Genomic DNA, 23,160 nt, shown 5'->3' on the forward strand with positions numbered 1-23,160 from the left:
TGTGTCTTCCTTGCGGCAGCACTCATGCTTCCTCCCCCAGCCTCTCTGTAGCGGCCGTGGTTGGATGACTCAGGTACTCAGGAGACCTTGGGTATGGCCCCCCAGGGTTGCCTGGTCCTTGGCCCGTGCACTGAGGATGTGTTGAGAGCATGTCCCTTGGGGGTGTCCTTACCTACCTGCAAGTCCAGGAGGCAGAGAGGTGGACGGGCTCCAGCAGTGTTCCCTCCCGGCTCTATGACCTGGAGGAAGCCCGTCCGGGGGCAGCCGGGGGCTCTGTCGCGGGGTGTGGAGGCCCTCAAGGATGCTGGTGGCGGCCACTGCCCCAGGTTGTGACGGAGCAGGGTTGGGATGCTGGCAGTTCCCTCGTGTGAGGATACGGGGCCCGTCCTTGCACCTGAGGGAGCCCGAGTGGCAGAGATGGTCAGGGAGACCCGGGAGGGCCTTAACCAGGAAGCTGGCCCCTTCTTTGCCCCAGAGAACTGGCAGATAAAGCCGCGCCAGGTCTCATCCAGCCCACGTGCAGCGCTGAGACTCAGCCATGAGGGTGGGCTTCCCGAGACGGAGGGCCTGTCCCCCCTGCCCTTGCTCTTCAGGCCCCTCTGGAGCTCCCTGTCCACTCAAGCAGCTCTGTTTCCTTTTAGCAGCTTTACTGAGGTCTGATCAGCATGCAATGAGCGCATCAAAGTGTGGAGCTCTGGTCAGCTTGGGCCTGGGTACAGCCTTTGCCCAGACCAAGACAGTGAACATGCTGGTCACCCCACAGTTTTCCTCTTTGTGACCCCCCACCTCCCCCGAGTACTAATCTGCTTTCCTTCACCATTCATTTGCATTTACTAGAATTTGACACATTTACTGGAATTTCACCAGAATTTGGAACCATCCAGTACATACTGTTTTGTCTGGTTTCTTTCACTGAGCATAATTGTTTTGAAATTTGTCCAGGGTGTAGAGTGTATCAACAGTTGGTTCCTTTTTATTGTTGAGTTATATGGTTATATTACAAGTTTTCTGTTTATTAACTGGTTGACGGATATTTGGATCATTTCCAGTTTTTGATTGTTACAAATGAAACTGTGAATGAACTCTCGCGTTCAGGTCTTATATGAACATGTGCTTTCTTTTCTCTTGGGTATATACCTAGCAGTGGACTGGCTGGATCATATGGTAAGTGTATGTTTAATTTTTAAAGAAATTGTTGCACTGTCTTCCAAAGTGCTATACCATTTTGCATTCCCACCAGCAGTGTGTGAATTCCAGTTGCTTTGCATCCTCATCAATACTTTGTATGGACCTTAAAAAATTTTTTTTTTCCATTCAGGTAGGTGTGTGGTGGCATTTCATTGTTGTCTGTCTTTGCATTTCACTGATGACGTCATGTCTTTTCGTGTGCTTCTTTGTCATCCTTATAATCTTCATTGGTGAAGTATCCAGGTCTTCTGTCCCTTTAAAAGTTGTTCTTATTGAGTTGTGAGTGTTTAATGCTTTGGATACAGGTCCTTTCATTGGATACATGGCTTGCAGGTTCTTGTCCCTGTCTGTGCTTTGTCTTTTCATTCTTTCAGTAATTTCTTCTGACGAGCGGAAGTTTTTAATTTTTTATGGAGCCCAGCTTATTAGTTTGTTCTGTTGCTGATTGTGCTTTTGGTGTCAGATCTGAGGCATCTTTGTCAAACTCAAGGCCACAAAGGTTTCTCCGTTTTTCTTCCTGGTAGTTTTAGGTTTTACATTTAGATCTGTGATCTAATTAACTGTGAGTTACTTTTTGTTTCTGGTGTGAGGTATGGATTCAGCTTTACTGCTTTTGTGTATGGATGTCCAAAGACTGTCTTTTTTCCCCGCTAAATCACCTATGCATCTCTGTCAGAAGTCAGCTCTCTCTGTGTGGGTCCGTTTCTGGACTCTGTTCTGATGAATTGATTTATTTCTCGGTTCCTGTGCCAGCACCACGCTGTCCTAATTACTGGCTTGGTACTGAGGCTTGGATCAGGTAGTGTTAGTCCTCCGGCTTTGTTCTCTGTTCTGTGTGCTTTGCCTTTCCATGTGGATTTTAGGGTCAGTTTGTCACTTTCTACATTAAGCATGCTAGGACTTTGGTTCGGGTTATCTTGAATCTATAATCTGGGGAGACTAATCATTATGATTGTGCAGAGGGCGTTACCACAGCCACGCTGGGGCTGCTGTCCTTAGAGAGGCCTGCCTCCCCAGCAGGCCCCTGAGTGATGTCTGGGAACTCTGATTTTGGGAGACTTCCCATTGTTCCCAGAATTGGCAAGAGGTGCTCTCTGTGCTTCAGTTGTCTGGACACCTGCTGTCCTTCTGGACGTCTGCAGTTTCACTGTGTGTTAAGCGGAGGGTGTCACGTGGCCAGCCCCTGGTAAAAACTCTGGGCACTGAGGCCTTGGTGAGCTCCCCTGATCGCTGTCTGTTGCTGGAGGATCAAGCTCATCCGAGGGAGAGGCTCCTGGAAGCCACAGCTGGAGTCCTCTGGGCGCTGCCCACCTGCCTTTCCCTTCGTTGACTCGGCTGTGAGTCCTGTGGCCGTGTGTCACAGCTGGGACTACGCTGGCACGCTGGGTGAGTCCCCCTGAAGAGCACCATGCCCGGGGCTGGCCTTGGAGGCTCTGACACGACAGCGTTGAGACTTCCAGCATAGGAGCTCCATAGGCTGTCCTCCTACCTGTGTCTTCTTTGGTCGCCCTCAACAGTGTTTTGTAGTTTTCAGTGTACCCGTCTTGCACGTTGTCAGATCTGTCCCTAAGTATTTCATATCTTTTATGGTATCGTGTAAGGTATTGCTTTTTAAACTTAGTTTCTGATTGTTCACTGCTAGTATGTAGAAATGCAGTTAACTTTTATAAGTTGCTCTGATAGCCTGCAATCTTGCCGAGCTCATTTGTTCGTTCTCGTGGGCTTTAATGGGTCCCTTATATATTTGATAAGAAGATCGTGTCATCTGTGAATACAGATCGTTTTACTTCTTCCTCTCCCCCCTTTTCTTGCCTGATTGCTCTGGATAGCGCCTCTAGCACAGTGTTGATTAGAAGTGATGAGAGCGAACTTGCTTGATTTGGTCCTGATCTTAGTGGAAACACATATGTCTATTTATAGCCAGCCCACCTTAGTGTAATTGTTATATGGTTAGCTTTCCATGTGCTAAAACCCCCTGCTACATTGTCCTTCTTTGTTTGAGTAGTCCCTGGTCGTGTGTGTGTGTGTATGTGTGTATGCGTTAGTTGCTCAGTCATGTCTGACTCTTTGCAACCCCATGGACTGTAGCCCACCAGGCCCCTCTGTCCGTGGGATTTCCCAGGCCAGAGTACTGGAGTGGGGTGCCATTCCCTTCTTTATGCGGGGGATCTTCTCTATGCAGGGATCAAACCCAGGTCTCCTGCATTGCAGGATGATTCTTTACCCTCTGAGCCACCAGGGGAGCCTTATCTATTAATAAGATTTAAATGATAAGAAAAAAGTCATATGCATTCACCCACTTAGTTACCCTTTCCAATGGTCAGTTTTGATCAGATATATCAGACAGTGTGAATTTAGTGTACTGAATATTTTTGTGGGCTTTAGACGTTCTGAGATTAGTTCTGGGAAATGCAGCTGGTCCTCTGTGGGGCTTTTGGTCTTCTTGATCTCATCACACTCTGCCATCCTGTCTTGTCTCGGATATGTGATAAATATTGTTAAAATGCATGTGAAGGTTCTTTCTCCTTCCTTCCATGTTTCTCTGATGTGTCCTCTTGGAAGGGGCCAGCCGCTCCCAGGTACTGGTATGTTTTTCTGGAACGTCAGAAACAGTGGTCCACAGGGGAGTTCCTGAAAGAGATGTTTCTCTGCCTGAGATATGGCAGGGATAGGCTTCGGAAAGTGGGAGTTGATTGTGATTTGTCCTCTTTCCCCCTGACCAACTCTGATCCTGCCTCCTCATGCCCTTTCCTGTCCTCAGGGAACTTTGTCTGCACCCCTGGAGGGCACGCAGCGGTCACCAAGTAATGCTGGCCTTGGAGGCACAAACCGGCCTCCTGAATCTTGTTCTTTGAGTGCTGTTTGTCAAATGAGTATTGAATTGGGCAGGTTTACTCCTTTACTGGAATTCATGCTCATTGATGATGATGTCTCACTGCAATCATTAGGACCCTTTGAGAAAACACCCTTGAGTTATTTATTCAAACCATGTCTATTTGGTCCCTTGGCACCTAACCATAGAACTGTAGGCAAGTTGCATAACTGTTTCTAGGCCCCCTGCCCTCACTCAGAGGCGGGGCCTGGTGATGCTGTGGGACCGCACCCATGTCCCCTCCTGGCCCCTCCTGCCCCCCCCTGCTCCGCCTGCCCTCTCGCCTGGGCTGCCAGCTGGTTCCTGGGTGTGGTCCTCCAGCAGGCCTGTGCTTCAGCTTCAGAAGGCGAATGATGGTTCCACGCTGGAGTCGGGTTTACTGCCGGGGGTTGTCCCAGCAATGCTGGTGGTTGCGGTGACCACACTGTTGTCACAGCTGCAGCAGTGGGTGCTCAGGTGGTGGGACTGTCGGGTGGTAATCTGAGAGCTGTGATGCCTGAGTATTGTCTGGAGTGTGGAGTCTGACCCACATGGTTGAAGGTCTGTAAACCTGAACAGCAGGAATTAGGCTCATTACTGCAACTCATCCCAATTACTCCCCGTTAGTAGATCCATGTTCTTGTCGCTGAGGTTCTTGCATTGTATGTGCCTGTTGACTCATGTCTGACTCTTTGCCACCACATGGACTGTAGCCCACCAGGCTCCTCTGTCCATGGGATTCTCCAGGCAAGAATGGGTTGCCATGCCCTTCTCCAGGGGATCTTCCCATCGAACGAGTCTCCTGCATTGTAGGCAGCTTCTTTACCACTGAGCCACTGGGGTTGCCCCTCTTGAAGTGAATTATTTGGCTCTAATCTTTCGGAGAAGGCAGGTCCCTAAGCGTTGAGTCCTGGGAGCTGGCACGTGCAGTGTACCTTGCCAGCGCTAGGTTCCTCCTGCGTGGCCTGGCTTGCCCGCTCAGGGCCCTCGCGGGTGCCAGGCTGATGGGGAGGCTGCTGCTCTGTCTGTTGTGCTGGGGGCAGAAAGTGGGTGAGGGCTCATCTGACTATATGTTTCAAAAGGAATTCTTTAAATTTATCTGAGGCTGTGTTTTTTGTCACAAATGAGTTTAGTTACATAAAACACAATTTTGTATCTTCTTTGTGTAAACATAGATCTTTTTGCAGACTTGGCAAATGGCAGCCATGTAACTGAGCTCTTTGGCGGGTGGCGGCCAAGGTCTGGGCACCTCGCGCTCCCAGGGACACCCTCTCCCCACGTCTTAACCCCACTATTTGGTTTCTGTGTTCCCCTGCATGTCTGTCACGGTGGACTCAGGGAGGGGTCCTGTCCTCGGTGTTCATTGAGGGGAGGGGCTCGACAGGGCGCTGGTGCCGCTGAGCACCACGGGGTGACCTTTGACCTTCGCTGGGCCTCATTTCTGGCATTTGTGTGGATGAATGTTTTTGGCTAAAACAGCTTTGCTGAACCTGCCTGTGACATGGTGGGACAGGGGCCAGCAGACTGGAGACAGTGATGGCCTGAAGGGAGCGAGCAAGAGAGGGGAGGTGGTCACATGGGCGCTGCAGCCTGGGGAGCCAGGGTGAAGCCCCGGGGCCCTCCCTGGAGGGTGGGCGGACATGGGTGACGCGAGGCTCTTCTCTGGGCACCATTCCCCTCCAGGCTTGTGCCGACATCCTGGACTGGGGGCGGATATTTGTTCAAGTACCTGAGTACTCTCAGTCACGTCCTCCTCACGCTGACGTCGCCCTCCTCACACTGACCTCGCCCTCCTCACCCGTGTCCTCCTCACGCTGACCTCGCCTTCCTCACCCGAGTCTTCCTCATGCTGACCTCGCCCTTCTCACACTGACCTCACCCTCCTCGCTCCCGTCCTCCTCATGCTGACCTCGCCCTCCTCACCCGAGTCCTCCTCACGCTGACCTCGCCCTCCTCACCCGAGTCCTCCTCACGCTGACCTCGCCCTCCTCACCCGAGTCCTCCTCACGCTGACCTCGCCCTCCTCACCCGAGTCCTCCTCACGCTGACCTCGCCCTCCTCACCCGAGTCCTCCTCACGCTGACCTCGCCCTCCTCACCCGCGTCCTCCTCACGCTGACCTCGCCCTCCTCACCTGAGTCCTCCTCACGCTGACCTCGCCCCTCCTCACCCGCGTCCTCCTGCGCTGACCTCGCCTTCCTCACCCGAGTCTTCCTCATGCTGACCTCGCCTTCTCACACTGACCTCACCCTCCTCGCTCCTGTCCTCCTCACGCTGACCTCGCCCTCCTCACCCGAGTCCTCCTCACGCTGACCTCGCCCTCCTCACCCGAGTCCTCCTCACGCTGACCTCGCCCTCCTCACCCGCGTCCTCCTCATGCTGACCTCGCCCTCCTCACACTGACCTCACCCTCCTCGCTCCTGTCCTCCTCATGCTGACCTCGCCCTCCTCACCCGCGTCCTCCTCATGCTGACCTCGCCCTCCTCACCCGAGTCCTCCTCACGCTGACCTCACCCTCCTCGCTCCCGTCCTCCTCACGCTGACCTCTCCCTCCTCACTTGCGTCCTCCTGACACTGACCTCGCCCTCCTCGCTCACGTCCTCCTCACGCTGACCTTGCCCTCCTCACGCTGACCTCTCCCTCCTCGCTCACGTCCTCCTCACGCTGACCTTGCCCTCCTCACCCGAGTCCTCCTCACGCTGACCTCGCCCTCCTCACCCGAGTCCTCCTCACGCTGACCTCGCCCTCCTCACCCGAGTCCTCCTCACGCTGACCTCGCCCTCCTCACCCGCGTCCTCCTCACGCTGACCTTGCCCTCCTCACGCTGACCTCGCCCTCCTCACCCGCGTCCTCCTCACGCTGACCTCGCCCTCCTCACCCGCGTCCTCCTCACGCTGACCTCGCCCTCCTCACCCCGCGTCCTCCTCACCCCGCGTCCTCCTCACGCTGACCTCGCCCTCCTCACGCTGACCTCTCCCTCCTCGCTCACGTCCTCCTCACGCTGACCTTGCCCTCCTCACGCTGACCTCGCCCTCCTCACCCGCGTCCTCCTCACACTGAGCTCGCCCTCGACCCCGCCCCCAGTTCACGTCTGTTTCTTTTGCCCTAGACTTCGACCCCCACCACTTCTGGCACTGGAGCAGCTTTGCAGACTACATGCAGTGCGTCCTGGCCTTCACTGGCGTGGCGGGCTACATCACCTACCTGTCCATTGACTCGGCCCTCTTTGTGGAGACCCTGGGCTTCCTGGCCGTGCTGACCGAGGCCATGCTGGGTGTGCCGCAGCTCTACCGCAACCACCGCCACCAGTCCACGGAGGGCATGAGGTAGGGGCAGACATCAGATGTGCAGCTGTGGCTGCTTGGTCGTCAGCTCTGCTGGGAAAACTGCCAGTGCATGAGCAGTTTCGGTTTGCTCGTTGCTCTCCTGATCTCTTGGTGTGCAAGCAGGTGAGTTTTTGTTCAGCAGGTGAGGGGAGGCCAAGAGCCTCCTGTGAGGCAGCTCACTGTGAGCCGTGGATGGGGTGGGGGTCCACGGATGTCTCCGGAAGGCAGAAGGTTCAAGCCCTTTAATGCAGGAGATAACACAGCAGCCTCTTCCACTTTGGCACCACCAGGAACAGGTCCAGGCACTCCCCAGTGAAGCAAAAATAGTTTATTTGCAATAACATCAGAAAGTGTAAAGTGCTTAGGAATTAACTTAACCAAGGAGGAGAAAGACCCATACAGTGAAAACTGCAGAGACACTGCCTCTCACGCGTTCAAACGGTGACTGTTGGAAGAACAGCAGGAGTTAGTGAGGACGTGCAAAAATTGGAATTCTTCTGTTCTGTTCATGGGAAGCAAAATGGTACAGCTTCTGTGGAAAACAGTGTGGCATTTCCTCAAAATATTGAAAATAGAACTACTATATGCTAAGTCGTTTCAGTCATGCCTGACTCTTTGTGACCCCAGGGACAGTAGCCCACCAGGCTCCTCTGTCCATGGGATTCTGAAAGGCAAGAATACTGGAGTGGGTTGCCATGCCCTCCACCAGGGGATCTTCCCGACCCAGGAATTGAACTGGAGTTTCTTATGTCTCCTGCATGTGACCCAGCAATTCTGCTTCTGGGTGTATAACCAAGAGAATTGAAAGCATGGTCTTGAACAGATACTATAAGCCCATGTTCATAACAGAGCGACAACCCAAGTGTCCATCAGTGGTTGAATGGATAAGCAAAACGTGGTCCGTCCATACAGTGGAAAATTAATCAGTCTTAACAGGAAGGAAATTCTTACACAGGTTTCAGTAGGGAAATTTGAGGACACGATGCTCAGTGGAATAAGCCAATCACAAAGGACAAATACTATGTGATTCCACTTATATGAGCTTAGAGTTGTCAAATTCATAGGAGGTATTATGGCAGAAAGTGAAGAGGAACTAAAAGGCCTCTTGATGAAAGTGAAAATGGAGAGTGAAAAAGTTGGCTTAAAGCTCAACATTCAGAAAACTAAGATCATGGCATCTGGTCCCATCATTTCATGGGAAATAGATGGGGAAACAGTGGAAACAGTGTCAGACTTTATTTTTCTGGGCTCCAAAATCACTGCAGATGGTGACTGCAGCCATGAAATTAAAAGACGCTTACTCCTTGGAAGGAAAGTTATAACCAACCTAGATGGCATATTCAACAGCAGAGACATTATTTTGCCAACAAACATCCGTCTAGTTAAGGCTATGGTTTTCCAGTAGTCATGTATAGATGTGAGAGTTGGACTGTGAAGAAAGCTGAGCGCCGAAGAATTGATGCTTTTGAACTGTAGTGTTGGAGAAGACTCTTGAGAGTCCCTTGGACTGCAAGGAGATCCAACCAGTCCATTCTAAAGGAGATCAGTCCTGGGTGTTCTTTGGAAGGAATGATGCTGAAGATGAAACTCCAGTACTTTGGCCACCTCATGGGAAGAGTTGACTCATTGGAAAAGACTCTGATGCTGGGAGGGATTGGGGGCAGGAGGAGAAGGGGACGACCGAGGATGAGATGGCTATGGCATCACTGACTCGATGGACGTGAGTTTGAGTGAACTCCGGGAATTGGTGATGGACAGGGAGGCCTGGCGTGTTGCAATTCGTGGGGTCACAAAGAGTCGGACATGACTGAGCAACTGAACTGAACTGAACCATGGTGGTTGCCAGGGCCTGGAGGAGGGGAGAAGGGGGAGTTATTATTTAGTGGTTACTTACCTATAGTGCTTTTGAGTGAGTGTCTCTCTGTACAGATTTTTTAGTGACTTGTCTAAGTAATATATTATGCATATAACTTACCACATAATTGTGTCATCATTTTACCACTTGGGATGCAGGGTAGAAACTTTACCTCCTTTGATGATATATTTAATACATTATGCATTATATACATAAAGTGTTCACCTCCGCTTATAATTTTCTTCAATATTTTCTCTATTCATATTTAGAACATCAGATAATGTTTAAATTTTTGCTTCAATCAGTGTAATGCACAAAATTGAAGAGGAATGGGAAAGTCTATTGTGTTTATTTTTGCTTATGATATTCTGTCTTCCTTCCTACGCCAATATTCCTTTTCTTGTTGGTTTTTTTTTCCCCTTGCTTTGAGAAATTTCTGGCAGGCTGCAGTCCACGGGGGTCTCAAGAGAGTCGGAAATGACAACTGAACAACAACCCTCTAAGGCTGTCAGGTGGTGGCAGGGTTTTCACTTTTCCGAGAATGTCTCGATACCCTTTCATCTGAAGGATGTTTCTGCTGATGTAGGATCTGGTTTGATAGTTCTTTTCTTTTAGACCTTGAAAAATGTGCCATTTCCTTCTGGTCTCCATGGCTTCTGATGAGAAAGCCATTGTCATTTTGTTGTTTTTCCCTATTGTTGTTCAGTCATTAAGTCAGGTCCAACTCTACGACCCCATGGACTGCAGCACGGCAGGCTTCCCTGTTCATTGTCTCCTGGAGTTTGCTCAAACTCATGTCCATCGAGTCAGTGATGCCATCCAACCATCTCATCCTCTGTCGTCCCCTTCTCCTCCTGCCTTCACTCTTTCCCAGCATCAGGGTCTTTTCCAGTGAGTCAGCTCTTCACATCAGGTGTCCAAAGTATTGGAACTTCAGCTTCAGCATCAGTCCTTTAAGTGAATATTCAGGGTTGATTTCCTTTAGGATGGACTGGTTGGATCTCCTTGCAGTCCAAGGGACTCTCAGGAGTCTTCTCCAGCACCACAGTCGCATCAGTTCTTTGGCACTCAGTCTTCTGTATGGTCCACCTCTCCCATCTGTACACGACTACTGGAAAACCACAGCTCAACCATGTTTCCACTTGCCAGCTCATCCGCTTGACTGATGACCTTGAGGACATGGACTGCATCCCATCCCCTTCTTTCCCCAACATCTGACAGTGTTTGGAAAATTACAGCAGTTCAGTAAATATTTGTTGAATGAACTAACGAAGGATTCAAATAGTTGATTCTCTAAGTCACTTTTGGAAAATAGGAGAACCCTTGGGGATGCGTTTATGAACATGGAAAATTTACCACTGTGGGTACCTAGCCAATTGGGCTAATTCGTAGAGAATTTGTACCCAGTGGCGAAAATTGCAGAAGGCCCCAGTGGGCACCACGTCCCTGGTGGGCACCACGTCCCTGGTGGGTACCACGTCCCTGGTGGGGCTGCAGTGACTCATCCAGCTAAGGTGATGTTGGAAAGATGCCTGGCCGGACTGCAGAGGTTGGGGCTGCTCCGCAGAAGTGCCGCCACAGGCGTGGCCATCCCACTTCTGGCCTCAGTGGGGTGGGGGGCAACTACTTCTTGTCCTCAGTGACAGGACAAGCAGAAGTTCCTGGCACTTGGAGGGGAGCCTGGGGAGCTGTGGGGGGGTGGGCAGTGCTGTCTGAGGAGGTCCTGACTTTAGGACATGAGGGATGAGCGTGGTCTTGTGCTCTGTGACCGCAAGCCCCTCTCCCCTGGTGCCCGCTCACCTGACTCCGCCTGCCCACCTCCTGAGGGTGCTGGTGTGAGGGGGTTGGGGCACAGGCTGTGATGAGATTGAGGTGCTGGTGTGAGGGGGTCAGGGTGTGGGGTATGAGGGGGTCAGGGTGCTGGTGTGAGGGGTGGGGTGCTGGGGTGTGAGGGGTTGGGGTGCTGGTGTGAGGGGTCGGGGTGCTGGTGTGAGGGGTTGGGGTTTATGGGTGTGGGGTCGGGGTGTGAGGGGTTGGGTGCAGGTGTGAGGGGTTGGGGTGCTGGGGTGTGAGGGGTTGGGGTGTGGGGCATGAGAGGTCAGGGTGTGGGGTGTGAGGGGTCGGGTGTAGGTGTGAGGGATCGGGGTGCTGGGGTGTGAGGGGTCAGGGTGTGTGGGTGTGATGTGTCAGGGTGTGGGGCATAAGAGGTCGGTGTGAGGGGTCGGGGTGCTGGTGTGAGGGGTCGGGGTGTGGGATATGAGGGGTCGGGGTGTGGGTGTGAGGGATCGGGGTGCTGGGGTGTGAGGGGTTGGGGTGCTGGGATGAGGTGTCAGGGTGCTGGGGTGAGGGGTCGGGATGCAGGTGTGAGGGGTCGGTGTGAGTGTAATGGGTCAGGGTGATGGGGTGAGGGGTCAGGGTGCTTGGGTAAGGGGTCGGGTTGCTGGGGTGAGGGGTCAGGGTGCTTGGGTGAGGGGTCAGGGTACTGGTGTGAGGGGTTGGGATGCTGGGGTGTGAGGGGTCAGGTGCAGGTGTGAGGGATCAGGGTGCTGGGGTGTGAGGGGTCGGAATGCTGGGTTGTGAGGGGTTGGGGTGTGTGGATGTGAGGTGTTGAGGTGTGGAGTGTAAGGGGTCAGTGTGAGGGGTCGGGGTGCTGGTGTGAGGGGTCAGGGTGCTAGTATGAGGGATCGAGGTGCTGGGGTGTGAGGGGTTGGTGTGGGTGTAGTGGGTTAGGGTGATGGGGAAGGGGTCAGGGTGCTTGGGTAAGGGGTTGGGTTGCTGTGGTGAGGGGTCAAGGTGCTGGTGTGAGGGGTCAGGGTTGCTGGGGTGAGGGGTCGGGGTGCTGGGGTGAGGGGTCAGGGTGCTGGGGTGATGGGTCAGGGTGCTGGGGTGAGGAGTTGGGGTGCGGGTGTGAGGGCACAGAGGCAGAGGAGTTCCCCTGGGGCTGCAGGCAGCGGGAGCCCGCACTCTGGCTGAGTGGGTATGAGAAGGCCTGGAGGTGCCACAGTGCTAGCCCTGCGTGGGGTGGAGGCCCGGTCGTCAACCAGCGGGTCCTGAGCAGGCCCCAAGCTTGCAAAGGAGGCCGGCGTCGCTGCTCCAGTTGGCTGCCTGTGCAGGGTCCTCTCCAGACTGCGCTCGTCCTCGTTAAGGAGACTGACCTGATAACAGGCAGCTGCTGGCCCAAGAGCGGGCTCTGGGGCAGCGTGATGAGGATGGATGGTTCTGCGAGGACAGCCGGGCTCTGGGGGGTCTGCAGGGCCGGTCCTGGGGCCATCCTGCACTGCTGCCCGCGCACCCTGCCAGCTGATGGTGCAGGTGACGTGGGGCTGTGCCAGCAACGGGTGGTGACGGGGCCCCGGGCCCCGGGCTCAGGGCAGGGCTGTGCTCCTTGCTCCTGGGCATCGAGCTGGGGTCTGTGCAGGGTGACCTTGCTCTGTGTGCTTTTAAAGACCCAGCACCCGGGGACTGAGGAGCCTGGCAGGCTACAGTCCACGGGGTCTCTAGAGAGTTGGAAATGACAACTGAACAGCAACCCTCTTTCTTAGTGAGCAAGCTGAGTGCTTGGAGAGAAAGTGCAGGTGTGGAGCCTCATGCAGTTTTGTTTCCTGTAACATTAGTTCTTTTTCGCAGAAGTCTGTGTAAGAGAACCTGTAAGATGATGGGATGTTCACGCGACAGTGGATTAAATCTGAATCCGCTGTGTAAACAGGCCGCCCCAGCGTCTGCTTCTCAGCCCAGCTCACGGGCACCTGGGCTCTGCATGTCCTCTCAGGGGTCTTCCCTCAGCCCCAGCCCAGTCTCTGCTCTGTCCCTGATAAAGTTCATCAGTCTGGTTGTGGCACTGTCCCCAGGGCAGGGGCCTTCTTTCCTTGCAGTGTCCCCAGCACCCAGAATGGCTTGGCCGTTGAAGGGCAGTGAGCCCGACTCCGTGATCCTGGGCAGGAGGCGCCGGGTGTCCCTGTGCAGCTGGGGCTGGTCTGACCTGTGCCCCCAGGTTCCGCGCCCTCTGCCTGAGCCGTGGCGGCCGGAGTTCCCTGAGCGTCCACCCCGACACGTTGCAGCCGGATTCCTGGGGGGCAGATGGCTGGCTCCCAGGCGGAAGTGAGGACGGTGGGGTCTTGAGGGAAGTGCCCCTCACCTGTCCACACCCCGGCCTGGAGGAGAGAAGGTGGTGTGCCGGGTGTGCACGTGGTGGCCCGGTTCAGCCTGAAACCAGAACCTGCCCCAGCCCGCGACACTCTGGCCGGTGGACAGCCCCACTGGCGAGGACACAGGAGCCCCCTGAGATTGGCTTCTCCCATCCAGAGCTCAGGACCAGAGCCCTCCCACCCTTTCCGGTGTCCACGCCTGGACTCCAGACTTGGGCTCATGGCTGCCCCTGGCCCCCATTCCCACTGCCCAGCAGCTGCACCGCATGGGCTGATCTGAGCATCCTCAGGTGTCCCCCAGCGAGGTTTCTGTTTCACCCCCAAGATGGAGCAGCCCTGGACCTGCTGGGACTCGGAACTCTCGAAGCCCTGCGGTCAAGGCCAGCTCAGGTCTGCTGCGGGACACTCGGCCTCAGACCATCAGGGGGTGCGAGAGGGGAGGGACTGTGAGGTCCTGCTCAAAGACCAGCTTCAGCCATCTCCCAGGGGCCCTGCTCAGAGGGTGTGCGCTCACACACACAGGTGTGCACACTCATGCACACATTCACACACGTGCACACACATTCACACACACTCACATGCATGCTTTTGCTGCCTCTGCCTTGGAGGAAATGCAGGAGGTACTTTTGAATGATTTCCCTTTACAGAATGTTAAGCGATTGTTGGAATGATGCTTCTGAACCAGTAACAGAAACTGACGCAGCTTTGAAATAAGGTCACTAATTAGCACTGCGGCCCTGAATGGCAACTTGTAGCCAGGTTCCCTCCTCCTTCCTCCGCATTTTGCTGCATTAGAAGATGTTCCCCAACAAGTAATTACTGGAGAGCCTGGGGGTGGGTGAAGGGGGCCAACGTGGGGAAAACCAGTGGTGGATCCAGTTATGACCGAGGAGAGGGAGGGGCAGGCAGGAGGCCGGTGGATGGAGGGGTGTTCAGAGACAACGCTGGCCCTGGCCGCGGGGGCCCCAGGAGGAGGTCACATGTGTGGTGTTGTGAGGCGGGGACGCTTCCGGGTGCAGCAGTTCGGGCCGGCTGCTGACTCGTCCCAGCCAGGACACTCTGGGCTTTGACAGCAGCGTCCAGCATCAGGGAAGTGCTCACCTGGTCCAGCTCCAGACCTGCCCTCAAGCCTGGGGCCTCAGCTGCTTGGGAATCAGGGTGGCATCTCCCTGGGGCCACATGTACGTCACTCTCAGCCCCCCACCCATTGTCCTCTGTGTCGTCCTTGACGTGGTGAGCCTGCCATCGTGAGTGGAGGTGCCGTGCACGATGCCCACTAGAGTGCACATGTGGGTGTGCAGGTACACCTCCACCACAGCACACACCACACTTGCACACCCAGGGGCCAGTCAGGAGATGAGGAGGGCTGGAATTAGAGTCCAGCCAAAGCCCTGGAACTTAGACAACTTCATGGAGCAGTAACTTGTCACACCATCACCCATCTAAAGCTCCGCATCCAGTGGATTTTAGTGCATTCACAGAGCTGTGCAGCCATCGCCAGTCTAACTTTAGGGCGTTTCGTCACCTGAAAAGCAGTCTCGTGCCCGCTGGCAATCACTCTCCACTGCCCCCACCTCGGCCAGGCCTCAGAACCACTGATCTGCTTTCTGTCTCCACGGCTCTGTCTGTTCTGGACGCGTTAGAGAAATGGAATGACACGGCACGTGGTCCTCTCTGCTGCTTTCACTCTCCGTCATGCTCCCAAGGCCATGCACAGTGAGCGGCCAGTGTCCATCCTTCCTGAGTGACAGTCACTGTGCGCACAGGTCAAGCTCTGCTGATCTCCTCTTTAGTTGGTGGACGTCTGGGCGGTTTGGCATCTTCTTGGCAACCATGAGCAGTGTTGCTGTGAACAACAGTGTTGTCTGTGTGCCAGTTTCTGCGCGGACATGTGTTCCTCTGTCTTGGACACACTTAGGAGTGGAGCTGGTGAGTCGCGGCCGCACCGTTTTATGTTCCCGCTGGAGGTGCAGGATTCTGGCCTTTGCACAGCCTCACCAGCACTGGTTACCTTCTCATCATAGCCGTCCGTGTGGGTGTGAAGTCAGGTCTCCTGTGGCTTTGATTTGCATTTTCCTGATGACTGATGACATCAAACACCTTTCCCTGTGATTATTGGCTGTTTGTGTATCTTCTTTAGAGAAATGTCTCTTCAGATTTTTGCCCATGTAAAAATTTGATTGCTTTCCTTATTGACTTGTAGAGATCTTTAAATATTCTTATTGGTTTGCATTCATCTTCTCCATTGCAGGCCATCTTTTTACACTGCAGCACAAAAGATTTGAATTTTGATGAAGTGTATTTTTTTTTTTTTAATTGCTATGCCTTTGGTGTCACACCTAAGAAACCTTGTGACCCTTGGTCACAGAGACCTACTCCTGTGTTCTGGGTAGGCTTTGAATTTTGGGGGAGCTTTGGATGGGTGGGACGGAGAAGGCAATGGCCCCTCACTCCAGTACTCTTGCCTGGAGAATCCCATGGACGGAGGAGCCTGGTGGGCTGCAGTCCATAGGGTCGCTAAGAGTTGGACACGACTGAGCGACTTCACTTTCACTTTTCACTTTCATGCACTGGAAAAGGAAATGGCAACCCACTCCAGTGTTCTTGCCTGGAGAATCCCAGGGACGGGGGAGCCTGGTGGGCTTCCGTCTATGGGGTTGCACAGAGTCGGACACGACTGAAGTGACTTAGCAGTAGCGGTAGCGATTGGATGCGGGGAAGGAGGGAGGTGTGGGCGGGGCTCGGCGGTGGGAGTGCGGAGCGGCAGGGACGCACGGGGGCGCCAGCGAGGCCAGTGCAGGAGTGAGGGTCGTGCTGCGTGGGCGCTGGCTGGGGAGAGGTGTTCTGGACGGCTGGCCGGGGCAAGGGTGAGGTGAGAAGTATTTTAGGAATAGTCGTCGGGCTGCTCGGTTTCGGAGGAAAAAAGCTGGTGCCAAGAGTGAAGTAACGGGATCCCGGATTAAACTCGTGGGGAGGATCAGGCACAGGGCGCAGGCGCTGGAGCTGGGGCCAGGGTGAGGAGGAGCCGCGGGAGAGGAGTCGGCTCCCAAGCCACCCACCCTGCCCACCCCCAGCCGAAGAATGCAGCCTGGGGACAGTCTCCACCTGCGCAGACCAGCTCCCACAGCTCCTCCGTGCCCTGGGCTCCCTGTGCTGTCCGAACCCCGGGCTGGCAGCCCTCAGTCGAGGAGGGGTCTTCCTAGAGACCCCGCCATGTGCAGTGGGCACACTCCGGCCTTGATACACACTAGGACGTCCCTGGCCTGCTGGACGGTGGTAATTGGGCCTCACGGCTGGCCCACCTGATAGCTGTTGAGGGTAACAGGTGACCTGACCCCATGGGGGAGACGGGGTCTGGGCCTGTGCACATGCCCACAGGGGGCAGGGTCCAGGGTGACCAGGGGGTTCGGAACATGAGCTTGTACGTCAAGTGTCCACTCCTGGCACGTGGGCTCCCGCGGCTCAGGGTGGTACTTGGACTGGGAGGAACAGTTTGATTAAACATTTGCCCTGAGCCCTCAACACGCGGGGCTGGTTGTGGGGCCTTGAAAGGCTGTCGGATTCCTGCTTCTGGGGCGAGAGCCAACTGAGGGCCAGGGCCAGGAGAGGCATCTGGGCACCTAAAAATGTGTGTGTATGTCAGGCAGAGCCCAGCTCTTGGCGTTGCCCACACGTCTCCGCTTGCTAGGGCGAAGGTGCACCTGGGCTTTCAGGCCCAGAGAGACACCAGCTGGGACGGGCTCAGCTGTGCCTTCTGCCACCCCTCTGCGGCCTTTCCACCCTGCGAGGCATTTGCTGTGTGTCCTTGGGTGAGTCACCCAACCTGTCTGTGCCTCAGCATCTCCCCTCTAAACGGGGCACTGCACAGGCCACCACGTGGTGTCTGTTTTGGGAGGGAGGGTCCTTGGGTCTCCTGCTAAGTTCTGGTGTCTCTAGGGGAGACTGTGCCTTGGCTCTTAGCACTGTAGAATGAAACTAGACTGATTTACGACGTTAGTTCTCTTCCCATCTTCACAGCTGTTTGCAGAAATTGGGCTTGCTTGTCAGAGCTTCTCCTGGAAATGCTTGCTCTATGGGGGTGGGTTTCCTTTGAAATGGAAGTGCTGTGAGCTGGAGAGCTGTGAGTAGCCTCGCTGGCAGGCCAGCATCTCTGCCGCTCTGGTCTGCCGCTGCCAGGCAGCCCCTGTGCGCCACCCCACCCCCCCACCTGCTGTTCCTTCCAGACACCGCTGTGGGTGGTCCCATCCAGTCCCCTCCGTGTCCATGATGTAGAGTCACCTGCAGGCCACTTGGCACACTACTACTTCACTCTCAAATTCTGAGTTGGTGCTCCAGAGAAGGACAGAATTCAGATGGAGAGAGGGGCACAAGTTTGTGGGGAAAGATGCCACATAGAAGAGAGGACAGCAACAAGACACCCTCCCTCCCGGTCCTCAGCCTCTGTCCAGGGTCCAGTAGGTCTCATCCTCAGGGACCAGTCAGCAGAGGCCAGTACACTCAGGATGGATGCTCCCCAGACTACCAACCTCGGGTTTTTTCATGCCGGGCCCATGTCTCCCTTGGGTGCACCTACAGACAGGGCCGGATGGGTGGAGCAGTCCTGGGTACAGGAGCGGGCGGACTGTGGGAGGACGCATTACATGAATGACAGGACGCATCTTTTTTTCCCACATCTGTCATTCTGGACTCCTGCACAGCCCCAAGCCCAGAAAGGTGCACAGGGCAGAAAGCTTTCTGTCTAGGGCGTGGAAAGGGGTTCCCCCAGGACCTTTGGGGCAGACCGCCACCCAAGTCCCATGCTGGCCACTGATTGCTGGCCATGCTGTGCAGATCTGAGTGGTTTTGGAAACTGAACTGAATTCAGCCATAGTCCCCAAATAACAGCCACAATGTGCAGCTCGAACTGAACTATGTCAGTTTCCTGCTGGAACAACAACAAAAAAACATTCTCCACAGGATTGCAGTAAGACAGAGTCTCCTTACTTAGTGTTAAAAATCTCCAGAATGTTAACCAAAATTACTCACCATGAAGATTAGGAAAATCTCAACAACTCTCAAAAGACCACAGACAACAAAGAATCGACACAGAGACTGGAGTTACCAGATCTTAAAGGCACTGGTGTAACTATTCTCTAAAGAGCAATAGCAGATACTCCTGAAATGAATGCAAAGATAGACCATCACAGGGGAGAAATAAAAGCTATGAGAAAAGTAACTAGAGATTTTTAAATTGAAAAATACAGTAGCTAAACAGAAAACATACTTCATTAGTAGAATGGAGATGACAGAGCACAAATTAATGAACTTGAGGATTGATACAAATCATCCATTCTGAACAACAGGAAAAAAATAATAGGGGAAAAAAAAGAACAGACTCAGGGACAGCAGCAAGATGTCTAACGTTTGTGTCACCTGAGACCAGGAGAGGCGAGAGTGGCACAAAAGAGTTGAAGAAATGATGTCTGAAAACTTCCCAAATTTAGTGCAAGATCCATGTACGGATTTTAAGATACTCAGCAAGTCCCAAACGTGCATTCTGTCACAGACTGTGAAACCAAATTCAAATGGTGAAAGCAGCCAGAGAAAAAGGACTGGTGACGTATAGTGATCCTGCTGTTTGAATGCAGAGTTATATCAGCTAACTAAGAACCAAAGTCTTTAAACACTGTGTGAGCCCACACGGTAAGCCAGCAAGAGTCGCAGGGCTGCTTGGACGCAGACGCCGGGCTGCAGGGTGGATGGGGGCCGGGCTTGGAGCCTCAGCCTGAACCATTCTCCTGAGTAAGGGTCCTGGAAGCTCCAGCTTTCGAGAGTGCAGGTTGGGGGAACTGTCCACTTTCTGCCCTGCTTCTGTGTGGTCCGTCTGATGCTCCAGTGGACAGAGCTGGGGATTTGGGGATCACTACCCTGGACACGGGTCACGGCCCCTTGCCTGGCTTTACTGGTGAGAACCAGCCTGGGGTCAGAGGCCTCCCAGCCCCAGGTGGATGGGGCCACCTCAGGAGCACGGAGTGCCTGCCCTGCCCTCAGCATAGATGGCTCAGACCTTCATCCTGTCCCTGGGGTCCTCAGAGCCGAGAGGCAGCTGCCCCCACAAACTGTGGCCTGGCTTAATCAGCCACATAAGGTTCGCCTGCTGTGGAAATGGGTCTGATTTAAACATTTTATGCAGGGAAACAGTGTGCTGGCGCGTGCTACCTGGCCGGCCGGGTGTTAGACGTGGAGAGGTGTGTGCAGACACGAGCGGTCCGTGACACGGGACCCCTCTCTGCTCCAAGGACTGGTCTGAGACTCTGGGCGTGCCATCGATGACCAGAAGGGGATTACTGTCAGGCTATCTTTGGAGCGAGGAGCCTGGCTGAGCCAGGAGTTCCCAAAAGAGGCCCCTGGTCTCCTGCTTAGTGCCCTGGGTGCAGGTGTGGGGGGCAGAGGGCTGCCCCCCAGGCCAGTTCTCGTGCTGCGAGCTTGCCTTGTGGGACATGGTGTGATGGGCCTCTCCTGCCTGAGGCCATCGCATGTCACCTGAGGGCCACACACCTGCTGTGCCTGCAGCCAGGACGGGACATCTGTGAGCCCACGTGAGCTTGGCCCTGCGGCGCCCTTCTCTGCCCCACAGACCTGAGGCTTCTCCTGCTCGAGGGCCTTCCTGTCCCTGCGGCCATGCATGTGGTGGCTTCACAGCCAGGACAGGAGGGTGGGCCAGAGTCTGGCATGTCCCCGGACTGACCCCTGGGTTAAGTCCCCTGACCCCGATCTATGACCCCTGACCCCAGTCAGTGACCCCTGACCGCTTCTGTGTCTCTGCAGCATCAAGATGGTCCTCATGTGGACGAGTGGCGACACCTTCAAGACGGCCTACTTCCTGCTGAACGGGGCGCCCCTGCAGTTCTCAGTGTGCGGGCTGCTGCAGGTGCTGGTGGACCTGGCCATCCTAGCGCAGGCCTGCGTGTTCACCCGCTACCCTCTGAAGCCGGCCCCCCACGCGGCCCACCCCGCCAGTGCCAAGGCCCTCTGAGGTGGCCAGAGGATGAGGACGCGGGGCCAGGGCTCCTGGCCCGGCCACCTGTGCCCCACATGGGCAGTGGGCACCGCAGCCCCAAGACAGGCCCGGCCGTGGGGGACTCGCCTGGCCTCTGGCTCTTGGGTATGGTGGGGCCTGAGGGCCAACGCTGCGCTCTGCCGCCCAGGACTCCACAAGCAGGTCTCCCCAGGTGGGGCTGCCGCGCTCTCAAGCTAACGGAAAGCAGGCCTCTCTTCCACTTCAGCTCAGGACACAACTGGGGAACCTGGGGTGCCCCGCGGGACCCGGGACCTCTGGGAACCTCCAGGTCTCGGGCCCCGGGGCCCTGATGTGGCAGGTGGGGGGGCTTGCAGCCAGGCCAGGGGGTCTCAGGAGGGGCGAGACGAGGTGGGAGTGAGAAACAGCACCGGGGAGCCTGGGTCCCTGCCTGAGGGGCCCACGGTCTCAGGCTGGCTGGGGTGATGCACCGCAGCGTCGGGCTCAGCCATGTGGGACGCAGGGCTCCGGCTTCCTCACTCCAGGTTGGCACCTTTCCAGGCCCTGGTGGCCTTGCTGCTCCACCAGCCCCTTCTGGTGAGGCTTCTGTGGACTCAATTGCGTCTGGCCAGGCTGTGGCTGGAGTGGGCCCGGGCTGTTGGGAGGAGGGCCTGGATGCTGGTGGGCCCAAGGCGCACCCAGGAAGGCTGGGGGCCCAGGTCCGGGGTTGGGCCGCCCCAGGCATCCCTTCCCTCTGGGAATTGTGCCCTTGCAGACACAGCCCAAGGCGTCCGTCTTCCAGGCCTGGAGGTACCTGTGGGTCAGGGCAGGGGGCGGCGGGGCAGGCTTCTCAATGCTGTGCAGAGGCCCCGCTGCTGCCCCCACCTTCTGCGCAGCCCTCTGCGTCTGCTGTGTCTGACATGGGCCCTCTTCAGTCTACACAGGCATCTCAGCCTCCCAGGCAAGTGTTCTAGACACTTCTGCAGGCTTCCCACAGGCACTTCCCCTCCTGCTGGGCGGAGGGCCTGTGGCATCCACGTTCCCTGGGCTGCTACCAAAGCACCCACGTTTGTGTGGTCGGTGGAAGGCGTGCGAAGCCGTCTCCTCCTCCTGAATTTTCCTCAAAAGCTCCTGAATGTTTGAGGATCCCGTGCAGCTCTCTGGCCTGCAAAATGCTCTGAAAATGTTTATTTTTTAAAATGAAAGGAGACGTCTGTCACCGGGTGCGGCGGTGCCGTGCGTGCCCCTTGTGGGGGCCCCGTGGTCCTGTCAGGGTGACTTTAGCTCAATAAACTGCTGTGGATCCAGTGTGGCCTCGTGAGTGGAGTTGGAGCACAGCCCAGGGCAGAGTCAAGGGCCCATCTGTCCTTCACCTCAGGGGATCCCAGGGAAGTGCTGGGCCAGCACCCTGCCCTGGGGGAGAGGACTGGCCTGTGACACCGGGGCCGCCCCTCAGATCCCTGGGGGAAAGTGCTGACGTGTGACACCGGGGTCGCCCCTCAGATCCCTCAGACAGTGACCTCCCTGGGCCAGCAGGACCAGGCTGAAGGAGGCAGCCCCCTGGTCTCCATCAGTTCACACAGTTCCCTTGACAACGGAATGTCTCAAGAGGTTGGGGAGCGTCTCCTATAAAGGCCAGAAGAGGTATTTCAAGGAAAATGCACAATTCTGTATAGAACATCGAGTTGGATCTGTTTCTACTAAGCAGCTTGTTTTAGAGCATTTACAATGGGGGCAAGGCAAACAAAATCCACCCAGTCAAGATATATGAAAGGGAATTAAGTTTTTTCGATGAGTCACGCCAGCCCTGGAGCGTCTGAGGGTGAAGTCGGCCGTTGGAGCTGACCTGAGCTGGTGACAGTTGACACGGCCACCCCGGGCAGCACAGGGTCTCAGTGTGGACCCCGGATTCCCTGTACTGAGTAGTGCAAGGCAGGGGTGCTGCTCTGGCATGGATGTTTATTTCCCATCTGATAATGTGTTAATTCAGAATAACTATTTTAATTAAAAATTATTCAGTAAAAGTTTAAATACTTTTTTAAAAAGGCAAAAAAATATATGGGGTGCCTCTTTGGGGAACCCATCTTTGTTCCTGAAAACTTACCTGTAGCCTCCTCTGTGACTTGACCGATGAGCAGAGAACCAGCTCAGAAGCAGCTCCTGTGTTCCTCTGAGGAGCTGCCCTTCCAAGACAGAGCAGAGCGGGCGGCTTCCCAGGCCTGGTGCCGCACGGGCCAAGAGGGCTCTGTGTCCAGGCCCTGGACAAGCCGTCCACTAGGGCAAGGGAGGTATTTTTAATAGTAACTTCACTTGGGGCTCCCAGTGAGAAAAATATATGAGGGTCACTTTCATAGCTCTTCTTCTCAACAAGGGGGACACTTTGGAAATGGGAATGAGACAGTGCTGCTGCCCCGGCTCCTGGGCAAGTGACCGCATCACTCAGAGTGAGAGCAGGTGAACAGCTCGGAGAGCCGCCCGCCTGCCCACAGCCCGCGCACCACTCGCTGCCAGTCCTGGACTCCAGCTGGCTGGGAGGAAACTGGCGGCAGTGGGGGGGCGGGGGGGGGGAGGCGGGCATTTTCCCCTGAAGTAAGAGGCACCGGAGTTGGGCCTATTTTGGCAGCAGATATGGGGGTTTCAGACCCGCATCACTGACGGTAGAGTATGTTCAGCCCTGGAATGGCCCTCTGGATCTGAGTGGATCCCTGAGCCCCCAGGGGTCAGCTGAGGCGGTGGAGGGCCAGTGCGGGCCCAGGGAGGCTACAGCATGCGCAGGAGCAGCCCTGAGGGTAGGGGGCT

At 55.3% G+C, this 23,160-nt stretch overlaps 1 protein-coding gene across 3 annotated transcripts in view; it reads left to right on the plus strand.

Moving 5' to 3' along the window:
• Positions 1 to 21,669, plus strand: part of SLC66A2 (solute carrier family 66 member 2) — a 42,179-nt gene extending 20,510 nt beyond the window's left edge. For 2 of the 3 annotated variants that reach the window (XM_027960677.2, XM_027960679.2), the window contains 2 exons: positions 7,148 to 7,364; positions 20,172 to 21,669. In XM_027960677.2, the coding sequence (XP_027816478.2) occupies positions 7,148 to 7,364; positions 20,172 to 20,379 (425 nt within the window). In that variant the 3' untranslated portion in view covers positions 20,380 to 21,669. 3 annotated transcript variants of the gene reach the window in all.
• Positions 21,670 to 23,160: the final 1,491 nt, after the last annotated feature.

This window comes from Ovis aries, chromosome 23 (genome assembly GCF_016772045.2).
Source record: "Ovis aries strain OAR_USU_Benz2616 breed Rambouillet chromosome 23, ARS-UI_Ramb_v3.0, whole genome shotgun sequence".
NCBI lineage: Eukaryota > Metazoa > Chordata > Mammalia > Artiodactyla > Bovidae > Ovis > Ovis aries.